The 22,111-nt window shown below is 40.6% G+C and overlaps 2 protein-coding genes across 2 annotated transcripts in view; both read left to right on the top strand.

Moving 5' to 3' along the window:
* wipf2a (WAS/WASL interacting protein family, member 2a) overlaps positions 1-19,343 on the top strand; it is a 30,269-nt gene extending 10,926 nt beyond the window's left edge. The window contains exons 2-8 of the mRNA XM_042212737.1: positions 6,380-6,519; positions 6,857-6,989; positions 7,689-7,808; positions 8,929-9,594; positions 11,155-11,382; positions 15,650-15,751; positions 17,305-19,343. Coding sequence (XP_042068671.1) covers positions 6,460-6,519; positions 6,857-6,989; positions 7,689-7,808; positions 8,929-9,594; positions 11,155-11,382; positions 15,650-15,751; positions 17,305-17,345 — 1,350 coding nt within the window. The 5' untranslated portion in view covers positions 6,380-6,459 and the 3' untranslated portion in view covers positions 17,346-19,343. The remainder of the gene's footprint in view (positions 1-6,379; positions 6,520-6,856; positions 6,990-7,688; positions 7,809-8,928; positions 9,595-11,154; positions 11,383-15,649; positions 15,752-17,304) is intronic.
* Positions 19,344-19,997: 654 nt separating this feature from the next.
* The window catches only part of LOC102307081 (myelin-oligodendrocyte glycoprotein), a 9,205-nt gene continuing 7,091 nt past the window's right edge, over positions 19,998-22,111 (top strand). The window contains exon 1 of the mRNA XM_014340645.2: positions 19,998-21,036. Coding sequence (XP_014196131.1) covers positions 20,985-21,036 — 52 coding nt within the window. The 5' untranslated portion in view covers positions 19,998-20,984. The remainder of the gene's footprint in view (positions 21,037-22,111) is intronic.

The raw sequence follows: 22,111 nt of genomic DNA, 5'->3' as shown, positions 1-22,111 counted from the left end.
CAGGATGTTTTGATTAACTTGATTCTCTTACCCTTTTTCCACCAAAGGGACATAGTTCCAAATTAAGTTCAGGGGAGATCATTAGATTTCACAAAAGTACCCAAGTCATGCTGAGGTTGCAATGCAGCCATTTGGTTCATGTTACAGAGCTCATGACTGAATAAACGTGGTGCAATAAAAGTTATTTTAGAAGTACATATTGCCAAACGCTTATCTTTACTTACATTTATTTAAAATTACTTGAGCAGGGTTGGGGGTTGCCACCTCAGCATGCAGTCAAGTTCTATAGAGTCTTGCTAATGACCTACTAATTTTATACAGGTGTGTTGCAGCAGGGACACATTTGAGTTTTAGGACACCGGCCCTCGAGGTCTGGAGTTTGACACCCCTACTTTAGACCCACAGCTGAAAACCTTTTTGTTCTGTGGGTGGAGTAAGCCCTGAGATTATTATTATTATTATTTTTTTTTTTTTTTTAGGGTAATATTCAGAGTAAAGTTGAGGCGTTGGATTCTTTCTGTAGAGAATCTACCTACCTAGTTCGAGGGACCCTCTTAGGAAACTGCCTACTGAGCATCATCCCTAACAGCGACTAGCTTCAGGGGCTTTTATCTATTCGCAGTAACACAACACGATCACCAGCTGCTTGTTGGCATAACGTCAACTACAGTCATGACAACAAGACGGAAGATGCTTTGTTCAGTGATGCCGTTTGCTGTGTCTTGGCTTTCTTCATCCTAACTATAGAATTGGAAATGCAGACTTTTAGAAACTGTGTCATGCCTGACAGCTATGTCCAGTCTACACCAGTGTTAGGACTAACGCGTTATTAAGTAACGCGTTACAGTAACTACGTTATTATTGTGGTAACGAGCACGGTAACTAGTTATTATGCCAAAATCAGGAACGCGTTACTCATTACTGGGATTTAGATAGGGTCGTTACTTCGTGTGGTGGCTATCGCGGAGCTTCCACAGATTCAGTAACATTAGCAAGTGGTGGAGGCAGCAGGTGGATGAAGGAAAAGGGACGCAGAAGGAAAAGAGACCGAACTTCAGGTAAGAAGTTATGACCTGCAGTCTCTCTGGGTCAGATATGAACCAAGTTTAGGTGGAGTTTATTTTCGTTATTCTGACTTTTTCCGTACTGCGTGCTAGCTAGCATGACGGAGTTTCTATACAGCTGGGTGGTGCTATGAAGTTAATGATGTTGAACTTTATTTTGTTCATAAGTTATTAGAGTTGCCAACCGTCCCGTCTGGTATTCAGAGAAAATATTACGCGTTTCTTATTGAGGTGAAAAGGAACAGTTTGTCCCGTAATTCAGCTACAATGAAAAAGCACAAAGCTGGAGTTATTCTGTCTTTGCTGCACAGCTGCCTCTTCTTCTTTCATCCTCTCCCCCTCCCTCTCCGTTTCTACTTCAATCATGAAACTGATCAATGATCAGCTGATCGGCTCTCTTGTTTGTTTATCGCTCCACTTTGCGCCGAAAGAGGAAACCAGCGGATGTCGCGCTAAACAACAGCAGCACGTTTAAGCTTGATCAGCTGTTGTTAGAATTTATTTAATATTAATTTCTAGTATCAGCTGATGTTTGCTGGAGCCACAGCTGTAAAGCTGCTGGTCATGATATGGTTTGGTTATCTGGTGAGAGGGAAACATGAAGATGAAACCAGGAGATGTCCTTACTGAATCATCAGAGCTGTGATGGAGAAACAGGTTTACCTTTTAGGTGACATGAATGAGTTGAAGGGAAGTTATGAACTGTTTCTGAGAGACAAATAACACCAGGATCCTTTTTCTAAGGTAGCTGACAGCTGGTAACTGTGCAGGGGCGGGTCTAGCAAAGTGTTGCCAGGGGTCCAGGTAGGGCATTAAAGGGAGAAGGGGGGCACAAAGAAATACTTTCTTTATTCTCATTTAAAATGTCTCAGCTTTTAAAAAAATAATTATCTGAATCTTACAACAAACGATTGATAGATTGATGACATATATACCATCAGAACAGTGAACATCACTGTCACAACAGTGTTTATTTTCATTCAAAGGCTTTATGATTTTTCCTATAATGGTGGGCCGGTCTCTAGTCAAAATGCCCGGGCAATTTTCTGTCCCAGTCCAGCCCTGTATGCAGCTCATCTGCAGTCTGGTGTTACCTACATCTTCCTATTCAGAAGGCAGAATTTCCGAGTTCTGAGTACAATCGAAAGCACCACGACTGCAGTTTTTGTGTTGGATGTAAAAGGCGCACATGACGCTGTGACGTAGGCTAGAATCATGGCAGCAGTCAATGACGGTCCAGGCGTGGGATTTCTCTCGTGGAAATATGCACATTATCTTTTCCTTTCTATTGGTAGGTGGCACAGTGCACTGTGGCAAGTAAGCAAGCTAGAAGACTGGCAAAGTTATGGAAGCAACACATTAACAAGAGAATTCTGAGTAAAACCAAAGTTACTTTCCCTAGTAACTAGTTACTTTGAAAGTAACGAGTAACTTGAAGTAACTGAGTTACTTTTGAGAGAAGTAACTAGTAATGTAACTAAGTTACTATTTTAAAGTAACTTACCCAACACTGGTCTACACTAATAGAAAGTTGTGTATTACCAACATGAGAAGTTCTGTTTCGTTACAATTAGGTGTAGGTGTGTGTGTTTTTTATATAATCAGAAAAATCTTACAACTGGTTCAGTTCTGTCCTACAAATAGGTGGAGTCAGTTTCATCACCTTAAGCCTTATAAAACTGATGACGCTTTAAAATGAGTAATCATCATGTTGTGACACTTCATGTTGGATTTACCTGAGGGCACCCTCCATTGTTGCACAGTTAAGGATTTACAAAAGATTACAAGTGAAATTTGAAAGACAGAACAACTCTTGTCATTTCATCCTTTATCTCAAGCATCATGCTTCATAACAGTCTTGTCAACTGTACTGTGCAAACTGTCCCAATTCCCATGGGAGTAATCCAGGTCGCAGTTACATTTAACAGTGACACAGGCACAAAGTGTAGAACATTGAAAGGAAACCATATGAAAACACTCAGCTCTTCACATTAAAATGAACATTCTCCTGTTGATAGCTCTGCCTGGATGCTGGTTAAATGCATTGTTCTTATTTTGGATGTGAAACAAGTAGTTGATCAGTAGAAGGAAAAACCAAAACACAGGATTGATTAAATGTTTAATTATTCTTTGGATTAAAGATTGTTCTGAGGATCTGGTGCTTGCTCTTCTCTCCTTTTTGATATTTGATTAGCTTTCAGTTTTGAACTGAAAGAAACACATTCAGCACCACTGAGCCAAACCCGTTAAGAGTTGCTGCAGCTATTGAGAGGATTTTAGTGAAACTTTGGGGTTTACAAACTAAACTTGTTTTAAAGTCTGGTTCATTGTTCAGATAGAGGAACCAAAATGCCTGGAAGGGTTGTGGGTTGGCAGGCTGTCGTTGTTTAGCAGAGCTTTTCATACAGACATCTACATAATGTAGTTGTTTAGTGTCCTCGGGAGCAGTGTCAAAATGTAACAGCCAGTAATGTGGGCTGCTCTTGTTTGTGTTTGTGCTGTTCTTGGTCCACTAGCATAGCTCCTGCTGTGCTAAGAACATAGGATGTTTAACATACAACGAACTAAAATGCAGTGGTGTTCAAAACAGGTGAAATTATCCACTGCAATCATGGTGAGTGTTCCTTGTGGCTTATTTTATTTTATTAAGCACATTCTTTGATTTAAAAGTTGGTTCAAGTTAAAGTCTGTGGGATCCATGACACCCGCTGTGCAGTGCCTCATGAACGGCATAACATTAACATTACACCTGCTGTTGCTAGCTGCCATTTCTGCCGGTTACGCACCTCTAGATTTTTGTAGCCTACAACATGTGCCGCATCTGCTACAGGTGGGTTGAAGATATTTGTATATGACTGCATTGGTTTTAGAGCCATTTAATGATATATCAGTAAAGAAGCTCAGTGATGAACAGATTATACAGAGGGAAATGTTGCAACAGTTTGTGGAAGAAAGTTATAATTTCTTTGCTTCTGGTTTTGGCTGCTTCTCCTCCCCTAACAGCGCTGATATGGACGTTTTGTCTCAGTAGTGACATCTCACCACGCAAAAGAAAACACTGGGAGCCACAAATACTTTTTGACATCTGAAATGAAGATAACACTGATATATATTGTGTTTTTACTTTTATGCTTTGTGTGAACAACTAAGGTGTGTTGCTTAAATCCATGAAGTGCTACAGAGAAAATACATTTTATTTATGTAATTAACACATTTTGACTCTTAAAGAAAATAAATAATTGGGAAAAAAGCACTATGCTGCTGAAAGATGGAAAAATAGATATTTGCAAAATTCTGCCTAAATATGTATTTTACCTGGTTAATGTGTGTGGCGGGGCGTGGTCTGCAGCGCCGCTAGCAGGGGAGGCGGACGCACCTGAGCGGCACCCGACGATCACGCCTCGCCGCCTTAACGTCTGCGCTCTCTCTGCTGTTGTTGGTGTGTGTCGGGCTGTGAGCTGAAAAGCTACAGCCGGCTGTGTGCGTACAGCAACCGTGTGTGAAAAGTGGTCAATAAGAGAGATGCTGAAAAGCGTGTTCATGCAAACTCGTCGGGTCTGCTGTGGTATGTTTACAATGGGACTTCTGCTCCTGAACCTCTGCGCACAGCGTCTGCAAATCGGGGCTGTACGAAGTCACTTTCATCTTTACGCAGGACTGTAAGCTGTCTCTGTGAGGCGTGAGCGTGTTTGTTTTAACATAGTTCATGGTGGAGAACAGCTGCTGACATAATGTGGATCCGAAGATCCATAATTGGCCTACCTGGGGTTGAAAGTCTCGATAAATGCGCGGCGTTTCGGCGGGTACACCGGCTTCCGCGAGTGTGACGCTTATTTTGAGCGATGAAAAAATAATAGAATATAATTGTATTTTTATATTTCAATATCACAATAATCTTCAAATTTAGAACTACAAGTTAAAAAAAAGAACTAACATAAATAAAATACACTTCAGCTAAATACTTCCCAAACCACGCGGAGCCGCAGGTTGCCGACCCCTGATCTAAGGGCTCCATGCAAATTTATCTGTATAGCCTCTGCATTGTTTGAATCCCCATATACCGTCTCTCTTCGTTGCCAAAGAGCTTTATAAAGAGATGCTGATGAAAGACGACAAATCCTGCATAAGTTTCTTAACCCTCTATACCTTAGTAGGCTTCTATTTCAATACTTGAGTTTCCTTTAAATTCCACAAAAAGAGACATTTGATGAACATTCAAAACACCTGCATTTACCAACAAATTTACATTTTCATCATTTGTCTCCTCCTCATCTTCATCTGCCTCCTCTGCCATTAGACATGCAAGCCTTTTGTCTCCAGACAGCTGACAGTCACTTACTTCAAAAACCAAAATTCACTAGCACTGAACAAAACCAGCAGTGTTTACTCGCAGGCAAGTTCGGGGTATCCTCAACAACTCGTCTCATAAGTGAGCTTCGCTGGCCCATACTGGACTTTATTTGAAAAGACAAGCAGACAAGGACACTTCATACACAATGAAGTTTTAACATTTTATAAAATATTTGACATAAATATATATTTTTAATTCCTAATTTATTTTTAAGTGTTAATATTAATTAAATGCATAAAAATATAATGTATATACAACAATATCTTATATACACGGACAGCAGTAGAAGGTTTCCAGTAATCCATGGCTGTTAAGGGGAAATACGGCAAATCCAGCTGTTGCTGTTAAATGGTACAGAAGGTTAAGTGTGTGTGTGTGTGTGTGTGTGTGTGTTAGGGTTACATCATATTCTAGACAGGACCTTTTTTTTTTTTTTTTACTTACTACACTGGTACAACAGTATGTGCAGTTTACTGCCAGTTAAACCTTTGCTTCATCAGACAAAACTACACAGCTGTGGCTAGTATAATGTGAACACAGTGAAGCTGGAGGATGAACGCAATTTTTTCCCACTCATTAAAAGTTAATGTAAGGGTTCCTGACAGTCAGGGTCAAAGGATGCTGTAAATGGACCAAATTTCAGTCAGGAGAACAACTGAGATAATCCATCCACCATACGAAGTTGGTCTGCATGGGCTGGGCTGCAGTTACACCGCGAGGTTTTAAAAACTGAGCTTTAAAACGTGGTGCTGATGAGTAGTGGTAATAAAAACCGAGAGAGACTGACAGTGATCACTGACTTTTATTAGGGGCGTGTTCAGATTAAATAGAACAAGATACAAAACTTGTGTTTTAAAACAGAAAAGCCTTAATAAATGCAGAGTAGAAGCAGGGCTCATACGTCATCACTTAACAACCGAATTGGCTTTCAGTTTTATCAGTTGAGATATTCTGTCATTTCCAGGAGCCAGCGTATTGTTCCAGCAGAGACGGTGAAGTCACCGGCCTTTACCCCACACAGAACGGTGCCAACGCAGAGTCAGGATGCCTATTCCTCCCCCTCCTCCTCCTCCAGGACCCCCACCCCCTCCAACCTTCCATGAGGTCAGTGACCTGATCAAATATTCATCACAACACACTGCACTGAAAACTGACAAGTTATACACTTCCTTGTAGCAGATCTCTAATTTGACCTGAGATGTTTATGTGCTGTGAGAAGTTTGTTTATATTAAAACATGGTGCAAATGTGCACAAGACGTGCTTGTCCCTGAAACGTTTTTGAATTGTTAAGCCATGGGCAAAGTCGGATATAGAAGCTAAATTACCAGAAGCTGCTACTAAACTATATCTTTGTTTTAAGTCTGCATTGCGAGCTCAAACTTTCTGTTCTAACTAAAGGAGCCGGAAGTTTGTTTGCAAAGTTTTTAACTGTCTCCACAGGCAAACACAGCTCCTCCCAAACTGAGCTCATCTGAGGCAAAAGGCAGAGGAGCGCTGCTGTCAGACATCCACAAAGGCGCCAAGCTAAAGAAGGTCGGCCAGGTCAATGACCGGAGTGCTCCTGTTATAGAGAGTAAGTTTGTTTTATACACAAACTCAAATCCCAGCTGATGTACTGCCTGTGAGTTGATTCTAAATGTCCTGTAAAAGAATCGTTCTTTGTGTCTCTGTGTTAGCCCTGCAACAGACTCCCAGCCTGGGTTAAGGTTAGAGTAGTGACCCTGACACCAGGATGGATGTCCTAAAATTATGTTGTATTTATATACTGCCAAATCACAACAATGGTCACCTGGGGGTGCTTAATATTGTACCAAACACTCGCTGACAGTGGGCAGAAAAACCCCGTGACAGGAAGAAAACTCGGCCATCTGCTACAATAAGGTGGGGTGGTGGAAGTGGGGGTGGGGGGCACAGGACAAAAGACACATTGTGGAAATGCAAAGTAGGGTATAAACAAATAGATGTTGGGGGGAAAGGTGAATGACAGCGCATGTTTGTTTTCAATAAGTCGTCTTGCTGTATGTCAGTAATGATGTGTGGTTTAAGAGTTCCCTTTAATTTTTTTCATTGTTGGTGGTATATATTTTAGAAATTTATGGAAAATATGTTTAAGTGGAAAAAGGAAACTGAACTTGACCTTTAAAATGTTAAATTACAGAAGTTTTTTTCTTACTCTGCAGTGTAACAGCTTATTCCCATCAGTTTTCCATGATAAAGTCCCAGGTTCTCTAAATATTTGAATATTAAAATGTATTTCTGTTTGCCCCCCCAGAATCTGGAGGTGGTGGCGGAGGTGGCGGAGGTGGTGGAGGTGGCGGTTTTGGAGGTGGAGCCCCAAAGGGAATGGGCGGCCTTTTCCAAGGAGGTGTGCCAAAGTTACGCCCAATTGGAGGTAAAACATTTATGTTATTTAGCACATACGTGTTTGCCCCAGCTTACTGTATTTGGATCATTTTGTCAAAGAGCCGTTATCATTAGTGTGAGTAAATAACAAGGAGAGGAGAGGGCACCAGAAGTCAAACCTCTGTCATGCACATTACATCTGTCAGCAGATTATTCCAGAATAAGAAACGGCACATAAAGAGAGAGCATAAAGCTCCTTTGGCTTTTCTCCCGAGCTTGTACTTCTTATTTTTCTGTCCATCATTTTGTGGTTATAGAAATAAATAATTTGCACTGCTACAAATCCACAATGCTTGGACCATTAATAATGAATGAAAGTCTAAAACTTACTATTTTAGTTGAATGTTAAATTATTGAACTGTTACACTTCATATGCAGCAAATAGCTTCAACCTTTAACTTCTCCTGCTGCTTGTTTGAGGTTTTTATAATGGAAGATCTTGGCAGTCAAAGGTGTAGCTCCGTGGAGAAACGTTTCCAACTAGTGTTAATGTAACCATAAGCTGGTCAAACCTGGTTACCCACCCCCCTCACTAATTAAGCAATAATGTACAGCAGCAACACCACAAGAGAGGTTGGTTTATAAAGCAGTATTATCGAGGAATCAGTCAGCAACAGGTCTGACATGTGACTGATTTGTGCAAAAATCATCTGATTGTAGTATTTAACTCGTCCACGTAGGGCTCGGCGATATATCAAATATATTCAATGTATCGTGAGATTTTCCCACGCATGTTGGTTAAAATGGCTTTATTGTAACCATCAAGTATAAGTTACCATGGAAATATTAAGCTGTCTGCGTGTAATTCACTCTGAGTTATTTTTTTCCCACATGCTGCGAATGCATCATTAATCCCCAACCAGGAAAGCTTTCTAGTTGGCACACTGCATGGAGCGTGCGTGTTTATATATTACCTGATAGAGAAAAATATGGTGACAGCGCGAGTTTCAGAGCGAGAGTATGAGACTCGCTGGGAGTGTTGAGTCATTCCCAATTCCTTATTATTTTGCTTCCAAAACAATAATACTTGCTTCCAAGAAACCAGAGTTGGTTTTTGTTGTTGTTTTTTCCCAGTGCACTTAAACACTGCCTCTCTGTCTTCCACACAGACGGTCCTGCTGGTGGTTCACTGGGCAGATCTGCGCTACGGCCCCCGGGGTCCCGGTCAGCGGCTCCTCGTCCTCCCACAGGCCGCTCCACCTCACCGTCACCCCCCAACAAGCCCTCTCCACCAGAACATTCACGCTCACACCGCCCCTCGCTGCCTGACATATCCCACTCCTCCAGCGGTAGCAGTGGGATGAAGCACAGCACCTCTGCACCACCGCCTCCACCACCCTTTAACAGAGGTGGCCGTGGAAATGCCCCACCTACCCCAAGCCAGAAAGCATCTCTTGCACCTTCCTCATCCTCTTACAGCAGAGAGAAACCCCTTCCACCAACACCTGGAAGAGGCCCAGCCCCGCCCAGCAACGTAAAACCTCTGTCCTCCAGCAGACCACCTACTGGAGGCTCTTCTGCTCCTCCTCCTCCCCCGCCATACAGACCACACACATCTGGTGGTGTCTCTAATGGGCCATCCCACGGCGATGGAGGTGGAGCTCCAGAGCTTCCCCAGAGGAATAACTCCCTTCATAAAAAACACACATCAGGAGGCAGCAACCAAGGACGCAGCCATGCCCCACCACCACCTCCATCATTATCATCGTCATCCTCTTCTCAGCAGTCTAACAGACCACCTCCACCTGTCAGAGATCCACCTGGACGCAGAACAGGTACGTCCCAGAAATCTGTCAAAAGTGCAATATTGCCACTCACCACAATTTTTTATTTATTTTTATCCTGTGATTGAAATTCTCTCGTTCATTCTCAATCATCTCTAATTTGACCTTCATGAAACCTAACCTCCATTGTTAACCTAATCCATTAATCAGCTCATCGTTTGAATGCCCAGATTTGCTTCATATATACAATAAAGATATGGCTGAGTGCAAACTCCTGATTGTGAACGTTGAAGAAGACCTCATTATTCTTTATTTTGAGGAGAAATGTTTATAATGAAGGCAAAGCAAGCCTTGGCTCATTATCTCTGAACCTTTAAGGTACAGTCCAGGATAACGCTGCAACGTTTTCTACACATGACGGGCTTCTGTCCTCTGAATCTGAAAGTAGTGCAGAACGATACAGAAAATGTGCTTCGTCTTGTTCTGTGTGATGTATAAATCTTTCTTTTGGCTGCAGCATTTCATCAAGTTCCTGCACCGATTCTTGACAGTAGTATAATATTTCTTATAATTACAGCTGCTTTTGCATTTGGGGAAATGACCTTTTTTTTCCCCCCTTATTTTGTCAACAAGTGACGACATGAGGATATTTTAATATGCGGAGCAGATATGCTGTTTTTTGGTATTTGTAAGTATGCTAAGTTGGGTGGATGACACATCTTAGATGCTTCTGATGTTTAAAAAACAAAACTTAAAAAAACTGGGGGATTTAGGACAGCCACACCTACAAAGTGCCCTAGTTACAGATGAAGTTCTCCACGTCTGACGTGTCAAATGATGATTTTGTTTCCGCTTCAGAAAAGATTTATGGCACACTGGGAACAGTCATAATTTGAATTCAAAGCAAATGCACGAAACAGGAAGGCACTTGTTACTTGAGTTCTGGCTTGTGATTGAACGGTGAAACGATTTGCTACAAGGTCTCCTGGTTTCTCTGCATTCCTGTAGCCCTGTGGAATATTCCAGCATTCCTGCTCACCTTGTGTTTCCCCCACACACACTCTTAATATTAAGTTGCACAGACTTGTTTCAATCTCACTGTTCGTTGGTCTCTGTATTTTAAAAGTCAGTATGAGAACAGATGTTTGGGGGTTTTTTTCCACTGTGATGCAGTGACAGGAACTCGAAATGTGGCATATTCTAAGTTGCTTTGTTACGAACAGTAGCATTTTTAAGAAACCATATCATATCTGGTTTCATGATTGGTTATGAAACCAGCTGAAAGAAAGATGCTTGTAACGTGATGTTTCGCTCTGTTCTGCACAACATGCATGCACGTTTTTACTGACTGCTGAGTAACACTTGACTATATAAGTCTGTACTAAATGTAAAACAGTCATGGTCAGTACTTTCATTTCATATTTCTGTTTTAGCCCCTGTGTACAAACTTTGTACCCTTACAAGTTTTATCTTATCATGGTGGGGAGACCCCGGCAGCTTATACATTAGACACACACAGACTTGACCAGATTCATTAAGATCACTGCCGTTCATCTGACCCTCAGTATGAATTCGTGATCACTTGTTTGTGTGTGTATGTTGTCCATGCAGCTCCCCAGGCGCCCACCCCTGGGTCTCGTAATGGCAATCGGGATGCCCCTCCTCCTCCACCCCCTTACCGTGGCCATAGCTCAGACTCCAGAGGCAATAAACCACCACCTCCTCCTTCCTCTTCCTCCATCTCATCTTCCTCCTCACGAACCCCAGCTGGACCCCCTCCTCCACCCCCGCCAGTCCGGAATGGTTACTCCTCCAGCGCCTCCTCCAAGTCCATCATAGGTGAGTGCGAAAAGACTGCTTCAGCAGCATCTCCTTCATATTCCACTGTTGACAACTGCTAAATAACATCAGTTTTTAAAATCCTACTGAATCTAGTTCAATTAGATCAAATGGTACCACAGTTCACAGCAGGCAGAAACAAAGGGATACAGGATTTCACCATTTATCAAGTTAAAATATTTATAATGAACTTAGCAAAATGATAAGAAAAGGATAACATCCCTAAAATTGTGAATTCAAAACTGTTATGTATAAATGTCTCTCTCCAGACATTGTTTAAATCCTAAAAAGATGAGCTATAACCATCCCAGTGTTACGTGTGAAATCTTATTTACATGACTTTGCTCACAGGTTAGACCTAAAATGGCTTAAATGTAGCTCATTACCTTTTTGCCTGGTTTTGTATGTGTGGAGGTATTCAAATTGGACCCTGACACCTCCATCCACACCCATCCTCTCTCTTTGAATTTTCTGCTACAGTCTCTTTGCATAGCAGCACTGGTGCACACAGACAATGTGTGCGTTCTGTTAGGCAGGAGTGGAAAACCCAGTGCTCCATTTGTAAATCAGCTAAGAACACAGAGAGGGTGCTGTACATGCTTCAGAAAATCAACCATGACTGGAGCACAGTGGACAACAGCCCGGTGCTTGCTGTTTAAACCAAACTGTGATCACAAACAAAGAGTTTACATGAATCCACACTTGCCACTACTGCAGACCCACACAAACACAGGAAATGGCCAATGAAGGCTAGTGCAACAAAATGCACTGTGAGATAAACAGAAATGAAGATGGATGAACAGGAGGCTGAACCAGATTATCATACTGCTGATAATCTAGTACTAATCTTGGATAAACAAGCCCAACCTGTTATAAGTAAATTGGTTATCCATGGTGTTACGACAATGTTGGTAGGAATACATTGTGATTAAGAGAGCATAACTACAAAGCTAGTTTATGTTTATGTCACGGTCTTACGTGGCTGCCGCAACACAAAATGTGGCCTTGTAAGGGATTGTGAAGTTGGTTTTCCCAATAAAAACTTAAGACTGGAAGTCTGAAACTCACCAGAGTCACTAGAAGAAAAGATTTTGTGAGGCCTAGTAAAATAAAAGTGTTCATATCCTTATGGGGTTGGAAGGACTGTTTTGCCACATGCACTCAAAAACTGTCATTTATAATCAACAGTATGGTTGAAATGTTGAACACCTGGTGACGGGGTTGGCAGGGTTAGTAACCTGCTAACTAGATCTTACTTCCAGGGGATTTGTGCCAAAGACTCTTTTTGCCGGGAGGACGAACGGCAGCCGCTAGTGTTTTATGCCTGTGTAAATGTGTCTGGCCTACTGCTATAGTGTTGAACTAGGACGGTGGTTTCTGTTAAAGTTAAGTATAAAGTGAATGATAACTTTTTGGTAATTAAATTTAAATGATACTTAATTACAGTAACTGTGTAACTCCCATTTCATCCCCATTCTGTTTTAATGGAACGGTTGATAGTGAGGCAGATGAGGACCAAAGTTCCTTATCTGAGGCACTGTATGGTTTTTGTCGAGGGAGGTGCCGATGATTTCTCTTGAGATGGTGTCCTTATGCAGGCAGTAGGAGATGGAGAGGAAGAGGAGAGAATGTTAAATTGTCTTATTGCTCCATAAATGGCTTTCAAGTGGACTTTGGACGTTCACCCCTTCCTTTGATCCCTGAAAAGCTCGGATAATGTTTGAAAAAACATATCTCTTAATTTCAGTAACTTTGGGCACCACCAGTACATCTGTGCAGTGAGTAAACTGAACTCTGAGTGTCAACACTACATCCCCAAGTGTTGGTACCTATCTGAATGTGGGGTTCGATCTGACTGCTCTTTTAAACAGGAGATGAAATGCTGAGGCTTATATAAATAGCTACCACTTTTTCTGCTGCTTAACTAAAATTTGTTTATGATCTTGATGCGATGGAGGTGACGGTGACGAATCGCCGTTGATAGTCAAATCTCCACTGACACTATGCAAACTACCTTTTTGGTTTCCTGATTTGTCCACACATCAGGAAACCAAAAAGGTAGTTATGGGTGGTTCCTAGATTACTACTGAGGCTTTGTGTACTTACTGTGTCAAACTTAAGAATTTAAAATGATGATAAAACCAAATCACTATTTATGTGGTTTGTATAAAGGGAGCATTGAGGCTGCAGACCATGGGATTTATAGCCTAAGATAGTTTGTCATCCTGTCCCTCAGCAGCTCTTTCAAACTGAGTAATAAATGTCATAAGAGCACAAACAGTCATTGCTTGCATGTCAGGTGATTAGGGAAAAAATGTAAATTCTCGACATGCCAACCACTACAAGAAGTAAATCATCAACCTGTAGGAAAGACTTTTTTGTGCACAGTTTGACAGAACTGGGAGCTGAGACAAAGTACGACTTATTTTATCATTTGACAAACCAAAGAATACCATTTATTTTTGTTGTCTAGGCTTGATGGTTGGAGTTTGTGGCTGTAGGGAAGGCAAAGATGTTGTACGGGTGATCTGTAGTGGCTGTAATCTAAAAACTGAGATGTGACTGAGCTCTGTTGATAATACAAAGGCAGGGACCAGTGACTACAGACTGAGAAGAACGAATAGGGTAAAAACCTTCATGCTCATCAGCTAATTGTTTGAAAGAGGGGTTGAAAGATTTTTTTGGTTTTGTTTTTTATTTATTTTTTGATATTAAAAAAACAAAAGCAAACTTCTGCCTGGTGGTTTAAAGTACTCCCTCTGTCAATGTATGTAGTGGTAATCTGTTCCTTAGCAGAGCTTAATATGATGTGAATATAACCTCAAAGGAGCTACAAAACATTCCATATTACACAATGTCATTATTTATGTAACAAAAACTAAGCCATATTGCAGAAGCAGTGTTTTTTTTGTTTGTCTGTTTTTTAAACTAAGTGTACCCCTAATAATTCTATAGGAATGAAAAGGGTAAGGCTTATCAAATGTACTTCATTAACTGATCACCAGCCAGTGTGAGCTCACCAGTAGAAGCAAATGTTTTGCAGCTTGCTTGCCTGCAGCATTCAGGTATGTGGTGACACAAGGCCAAGGAGGAAAGACGTAAATAATGATTGAGGAACAAATGTTGCTGCCTCGAAATGTCTGGCAATGGTTATAAATCATTTGAAGTCCATAATTCTACAGTGAACAAGGTTGGGATACATTCAACACCAGTACCAGTCTTCCCAGGAGTGGACAAAATTGCAACAAATCCGAGAGCGACACGTCAGACGCTACAAGCCTCAGAGCTACAAAATGTTAAAGTTCATGAACGTACAGTTAGAAAAAGACAACAAGTGTGAGTGGTCTAGAAGGCATAATAAAGCCCCTTCTTTAAAATAACATGGCATGGGTTTTTCTAGGAGAAACATTACGAGAAACATAACAATAATTTCAATAGTTTAGACACAAATTATTGTATTATCCTGTTAAATGAACACTGTATATTAACAGTAAAAACAAGCAGGACTGATGATCGTTGCTGCCTAGTGCCAGCATTAATGATAGAGTTAGTGGCTTTGGCTAATTAATGTTAACTTTTACGAAAAGAGAGAAAAGACGGTACATAGATTTAGAAACGCTCTTATATAGATGAAACTCACGCGAAAAACATGTTTGTCTTTTATTCTTTTGCACTGTGCTTATCTCTGTTTCAGTGCTATGTTTGCTGTTTCACATGTTTAAAGGTTTAAAAAACATAGCTGCCGTCTGTGGGTAATTGCTAAGAATGAAATAATCTTAATTCATTAACAGTAACGTTTATGATGATCAGGTTAAAATTTGATGATGATGGCTGTTTAATACCTCAGTATTTTTAAAATAAGAGCTTTACTGACCTCGCAAAAGTTCTCATAAACACCGAGGTGTCAGCCTTTAACATGTTCACTAAGTCTGTTATGCTGTTATTCACATCTGTTATGTTGTGTGTCAGCTGAAGGAGAAGATGATGTTACTCTGGGTGTATCAGTACTGTTGCAAATGAGTATGCAAGCAGTAAAAAAATCCATTAAAGCATTTGTTACTACACTTTGGTTTAGGACGTGATCTCTTAGCCACAGAAGTTTGAGATTTAACTTTTTCATTTTGCGTTTGTAGTAGTCATAAGTTTTAAGCAATTTAAACTGTCCACCGCCTTTTCTTTGTAAAACAAATGCAATTAATATTTAAAACTTGTGACTTGATGTGTCTGCACATTTTAAAAAGCTTGTTTATTCTCCTTCCTCCTGCAGATGATTTTGAATCCAAGTTCAACTTCCACCCTATTGAAGACCTTCCACCTCCGGAGGAGTACAGGCCTATCAACAAGGTCTACCCCAGCAAGACCAACACGGGTACGAGTAACACTATGAAGCACATTGCTCTCTCCCTCCACTTGACTTGTTTTGTCAGGAATAATAAGACACTGCATTCTCATGGAGAATATAGTGTTATTGTCAGACACGGTCACTTTATTTACCCAGATCTCATGTGCTAAACACTTAGAACAGCAGTAAAACAACAAGGAATAAACAAGAAGAAAAGGTTATGATCTGTGTGGTATGACTGAAGCATGACCCACAGTGTAAATGTAACACAATGCCAGCTCCCCTTAAGATTCAGTTAAGTCGTGGACAATTGTTTTATTGCCATATAAACTGCTCTGTTTGTGTTATGTGTCAGGATGCAGCCATATAGGAAGCTGGGTTTCATGAAAAATTACCCTGAGCTGCTGTGTGTGTGTTTAGACACTATCCTAACAGTTTGGTTTAGAGCTGTTGGCACGTGCTCCACATGCTATGGAGTTGCTCTGGAAAGTGTCTTCCCTATAAATTCAGTGTTATTATAGCAGCATTAACATAATTAATAATTACTAGAAACTAGTTCTTCTTCTCTGCCTATAAAATAAGTATATAATATGCACACACCTAAGTGTGAAAGCACTAATTAACAGGCAATGGTAATTTGCAGTGTAGGAAACAAATTGTCTTCTTAAAATATTGATGTGATGTCTTTATGATGGTAGTATCCTGCCACAAATAGAAATGCTAACATTATATTATACACATATTCAGTGACTCACACAAGCTGCAAACGTATTCTGTTTTTTTACAACATGCCAAAAGAGAACGGTATAACGCAACATTGACCTTTGTTTCACAGTAAAGGTTTACCACCAACTTAATCACAGCTTACCTACTTCCTTATAATGACTACTTGAGTTTTGTGAAACTACATATTAACCTGTCGAGTTGGTGAGGGGGGAGGGGGGAGTTTAAGTCTCGGGAGCCATGATGTTTCCAGGTTGAATCAAACGCAGGATTATCATCTCAGCTAAGAGATTTATTGGAGACAGTCTTTGCATTTCTAAAGTTATCAACGCTGAATTCACAAATCAATTTCATGAAAATGGAAACGAGGGCAACAGTTTTAGCTTCTTCAGTGACCTACCGGTGTATAATAAACATTAGCAAACTGCTGTTGATAACGCCATGCAGTTCAGTTAGTAACACAAGGATGTCATTTGTAAAACCATGTCAAAAGTACAGCTGTAGATGATGCCTTCCACCTTTGGCTTCTGGGTAACAAGGAAAAGAAGTACCTTCACAGAGCTCCCTGGTTGACAGAGCTAACTTAAGATTTTGATCTCGAAAATTACAGCTTATTAACTCAAACTTTTGAAATTTCTAGTCTACTGTGGTTGAAAATGGTTCTCTGTGAGTTGTAAAATAATAGCGGACCTTCTGTCAGGGCTTAAGGTTTTAAAGATTTATTCATTGAACTGTTTTTTGGTTTTGAACTTCTGTCACGTTTCCAGCTTTCTTCTCAAAATGTACAATTTATGCCCTTTAGACCAGTGTGAGGACTGAGCTGTAGTTAACTTTGTCTCTCCACCTTCTTTCCTCAGCCGTAAGAGGAGCTCCTCCAGCGCCGCCAGTGGGCAGGTGAACAGACCTCAGTTCGGGACTTGAACTGTGTCGTTGAGGAGGAAGCGGTGAAGCACTCGAATCATAAACACACTACATCACAAACATACACTAACATTGAGCCACCAGCTGGAAGCATCAAGGTGAACACAAAGGAAACACTACTACACCACGCAGGTTTGACACTACTCAGCGGTCACTTTCAGTCTTTGCACGAGAGAACAAAAACCACTGACTGGGACCACTTTGATGACGACTCTGCTGACTGAATGCAGAGGCTTCTGTTTGACGCTACATATCGGGACCAAACTCCGAACACTTCCAAATCTCTGCATTCCATCTTTTTTTTATGCTTATTCAGAATAATAATAAGAATAGTTGTGATTTTTCAGAATAACATATTTTCTTTTTTCTGTTATGTTATTGCTTTTTGGTGTCAGCATTAATTTGTAGGGAATATGAGCAGATAAACTCAAGTTTTTCCCTAAAAATTTGTACTGCCACACATGTGGGGCTTATTGTCGGTTTGTTAATTAGTATTTGTCTTGAATAGCCATTCCATCAGTGCCAGGTAAAGGTGTGCTTGAGTCGGTGTGCCAAATGCAGGTGGAGTCTCACGAACGGTTCACCATGACAGCAGTCGCCACACACTTGTTCTGACATTTATAATTCTTTGATTGTAGTCTTGCCTGTTTTTGTAACTCTGTATCTGGGGTTGTTCATATTTGCATCTTCAGATGATGTTGCACAGCAGCTAAACTGCTTAACCGAGACACTGTGCATGACCCTGACATACGCACCTTCAACATCAGGACTACATCATGTTGATGCAACATAAAACTGATTTGCTCCTGATGGTTCTGACAGGTTTCCTTCACATAGCCAGCATATTTCTTCAGGCTCACTGTGGGTTCTGTGTGGGCCACATTTTAGTCCAACACTAATTATTTGTTTACTGGACCAAGGTTTGCAGACCATTTTTGGAGGAGTTTACAAGGGATCATCTCTGTTTTCGTAGGAATCTTCTTCAAGGGAAGTTGGTCTGAAAGCTCAGCTCTGCTCTGATTCATGATTTGCTGCTGGTGGCCCTTTCGAAGAAGGACCTCATAGCCAGAGAAAGATAATGTGTTGTTGAATTGCTATGCAAGCAGCAGTTTGTAGAGATTGTAGATGGTAGCAGCTAACCAAAAACAAAAATCTTAAAAAAAAAAAATGCAGGAACACTTAAGTGCCAGAGAATTGTTGGAATATATATGGAGGTCCTCTCTTTTCTCCCTTTGAAAGCATCAAGCTTCACTTAAAACACTAATGACATCATTTTCTACAGTGCACAGCACAAAAAGTGAACAAAAAGATCCTGGCTCAGGTCAGACTGTCCATTCTCAGTGATGCAGCGCCTCCTGCTGGTATTTGCCTTACACAAATCTGTTGTCACTCATCGGTACCAGTGATTAGTTTTTTGATGATGATGACGACGACATATATTGGGGGAAGATGATGACAACGGAGTAAATAAGAAACAAGTCTATTTGAAAATGCAATAAATATTGTATATTTACTTTAAGGAATATGGTAATCATAGTTATTGATCTATTTTTATGTTGTAAAAAGCTTGTACTATAGGAAAAGACATGATTAAGAGTTCTAACAATGTTCCAGGGGGTGAGCTTTGGTCTGACAGACTGGATTCTTGTTGCACTTCTCTGGACATTTGGCCATAAAGGTGAATGAGCTGAATTGATGTATGCGAGGTTTTACCAATGAGCCAACATTTTTGGGGTCTGGTTTTCAAAAAATCAGATCGGCAGGTAATTTAGTGAAGGTGATAAGTGATGCACCTCTGCTTCTTTTTCTGGATCATGTTCACCTTGATACACAGATGACCCCTCTACTTATCTCATGTTCTCACCTTGTCCACTCTGAAAAGCAAAAACCCTGTGGTCATTCACGTTATCAGCCATGTTTTTATCATTTGAAATAATTTCAAATAAATATATTCCTGTTGGGAAAGGGTAACTGATTCATTGTGTCTGTTTCTTTATGCTCAGTTTCTGTATTTGTAGCTTTTCTTCCACTTGCACAATGTTTTACTAAATTGGCAGAACTCGGTACTGAGCTCTTTCATGCAGTGGACGCTTGGCTGGTATCGTTTCTCTAAACATTATATACAGCTTAAATCTCATTTAGATAACGTTATCTAGATTTCAAGAGCAATATTTAGCTGTGCAGTTATTAAGCGTATGGTTTTGTGAAGAGTAACTTTGCCACCACGAACCTGCTAAGGCTTATGAAGAACGTGTAACATTAAACTGTTTGAGACTTGAAAGTGGAATATTTGTTGTGAACATAGTTGTAGTTAGTCCTTGACGTTACACTGCCACCTTCTGAGGTCCTCCAATGTCTATGAGGCTTTGTCCTTAAGTCCTGTTGTTCATCAGAGTACGTATGTGTTCTTAGAGCCTGTCCAAATCTGAGTATACTCCGCTTGCACTTGCTTCCACTCTAACTTACTTAGATGTGACGCCCACGTCCTCGCAACGGCGGGAAACCTGGTATAACGTGATCTGTTAGTCCCACCCACTTTATCGAACGGCGGGAAGGTAAGACGTGCAGAGGCAGCTAAGAGGATGAATATGAGGACTGTTTTAAGCTGACATTTTCATTCCAGGTAAGTCTTTATTGTCAGTGATTTGTTCTCGTTAAAAACAAATTTGAGTTGAATCTTATGAGTAAACCTTGAGGTGTCTGGGATACTTTAATGTGCCTTTCTATTCATATCTAGCTCTTAACTGTCAGTGCAGCTGGGCTCGACCTACCAAAGCCTGAATGTGCAGATATTTTGTAGCGTGTCATACAACAGCTCAAGTTTCTTGTAGTGCAGCTATCCCATCTGTTGGGTAAACTGTGGCTTCAAGAAACAAAATCAGTCAGGTGAAGGTTTGAAGATATTTTTTTTCTTATTATCAAAATATCCCACATAATAGAGCTGTGTGAGGTAATATAAAATACCTTAAACTTTTACCTTAAATTCTTTAATGAGACTTCACTTGCAACTAACATGGACAGTATACTGTGTGGGAATCATGTCATACAAACGATTAAAGAGAGTAGCTGCTAATGGCGTTTGTAATGTGGACTGTATGGAACCGCCTTTCGCAGAGGAACAGGCTACTCTAATAACATTGGACCAGCAATTCTTACGGATTGCGTTACAATTATACCAATATTCACGGCAACGGTGACACGTGATGGTTGTTTCCCGAGAGGACGAACCTCCACCCAAAAAAGTATAAACATGTGTCCTAGCATTTCAAAGCGACTGCAGAAAGCAGGACTTCCTACTAGAAGGTGTTTGATATCATAAACCAGAATGTGCTCAAGACACAGTGGCACTCACTCTGTATATTCGCGACGAAGATATACACATGAAACGTCACTGCGTTCTTACGCATGCGTAGCAAACACACACTTCCCTGTCAACCATTTGACAGCCGCCCATTGGCCCTCTCAACTAACCCGCCTCCATTATATGTGAATGTTTCGCGGGAACATTGAAGACGTGAAATAACCTAATCTGTTCTCGTGAGAAGGTTCTGGATATCAGTCCAACTGAGCCCGTATTGAAGTAAAGTTTTCGTATCCTGGTTGAACAAATTTAACTATGTTCGAAAAAACGCTCTTTTTGGCTTTAACTTTCGCGTTGCTTCACACCGGTAAGTGCATTTAAGAGTACGCCACTTTGGAAGCTACACGGACACGGTTATTTTTCTGTTTTGAGCCTAATGTAGCAACACTACTTTGGGTTTCACGAACCCTTTAAAAGAGGTTACTACGTTTTAATTGATCTGTGTGCTATTCAAACTCTCCCACCTCACTCGACTCGTTGAAAGCTAAGGCTGACAGAGCAACAGGTACCTGTGCGCTGTTTAGCTAACTGCTTTTACAGTTTTGAACTTAGTTTTTCTTTTGAACTGAGACCTGATGTGTGTATATACAGTGTAGTAAACCCAGCATAACGCCACAAATGTCAATTTTAAGGCGCTAAACAATTGTTTAGCAAACGCTAAACGATTGTTGTTATTGTTGTTATTCTGGTAATACAAGCAACCTAGGTTGCTTGTATTACCAGTTTAGGATTTAGAAACTCTTCTTTCTTTCCAAATTTGGTGAAATCTTTGTCTAGCTTCTCTCTTTTGACTTGGAATATTTTATACTAATTGTATATTTCATGTGGTACACAGTGCAATAAATACCCAAGTAAGCAAGTTCTTGATTGTTTTGCATTCCTCACATTTCATGAGTGAACTGCCGCAGGTTTGTCATTTGTATGGTTTACTCACAAGTGTGTGAAATAAACGTGATATAAAGAGTCTGGCACAAAACAAACAAGTCTCTGAAAAGATCCTCGTTTAGAAAAGAAAAAGATTATGAGGAACGTGCACGTGTACAATGATAGAAAACTGTTAGGAAGTTTGTAAACTCTGTCAACAAAAAAGCTATTTGAGGTCTTGGGCTGTGATTCAAAATATTGCTTTTGACAACTTGTATAATCAAATAACACACAGGTGTCAAACTCGGGCCCACGCGCCAATTTAGCCCGCAGCCTAATAGACCCTGTGCACGAGAAAATGCTGACTTCCTGGTTTGAGACGGGATGTGGGGTTGTACATTTTCGGTAGCTTTACTTTGCGGTCAATCACTACTGCGAAGATATCCTCCAAAATCATGTCCAAAACTCGAAAACGGAAAGATCGCGTTAAGTTACAAAGAGCAGAAGGTGGGAACACT

The sequence above is a fragment of the Haplochromis burtoni genome, unplaced genomic scaffold, assembly GCF_018398535.1.
Source record: "Haplochromis burtoni strain Fernald_Lab_line unplaced genomic scaffold, NCSU_Asbu1 Contig_389, whole genome shotgun sequence".
NCBI classification, from domain to species: domain Eukaryota; kingdom Metazoa; phylum Chordata; class Actinopteri; order Cichliformes; family Cichlidae; genus Haplochromis; species Haplochromis burtoni.
Note: the sequence above shows the minus strand (reverse complement) of the source record. Positions and strands in the feature narration are given on the sequence as shown.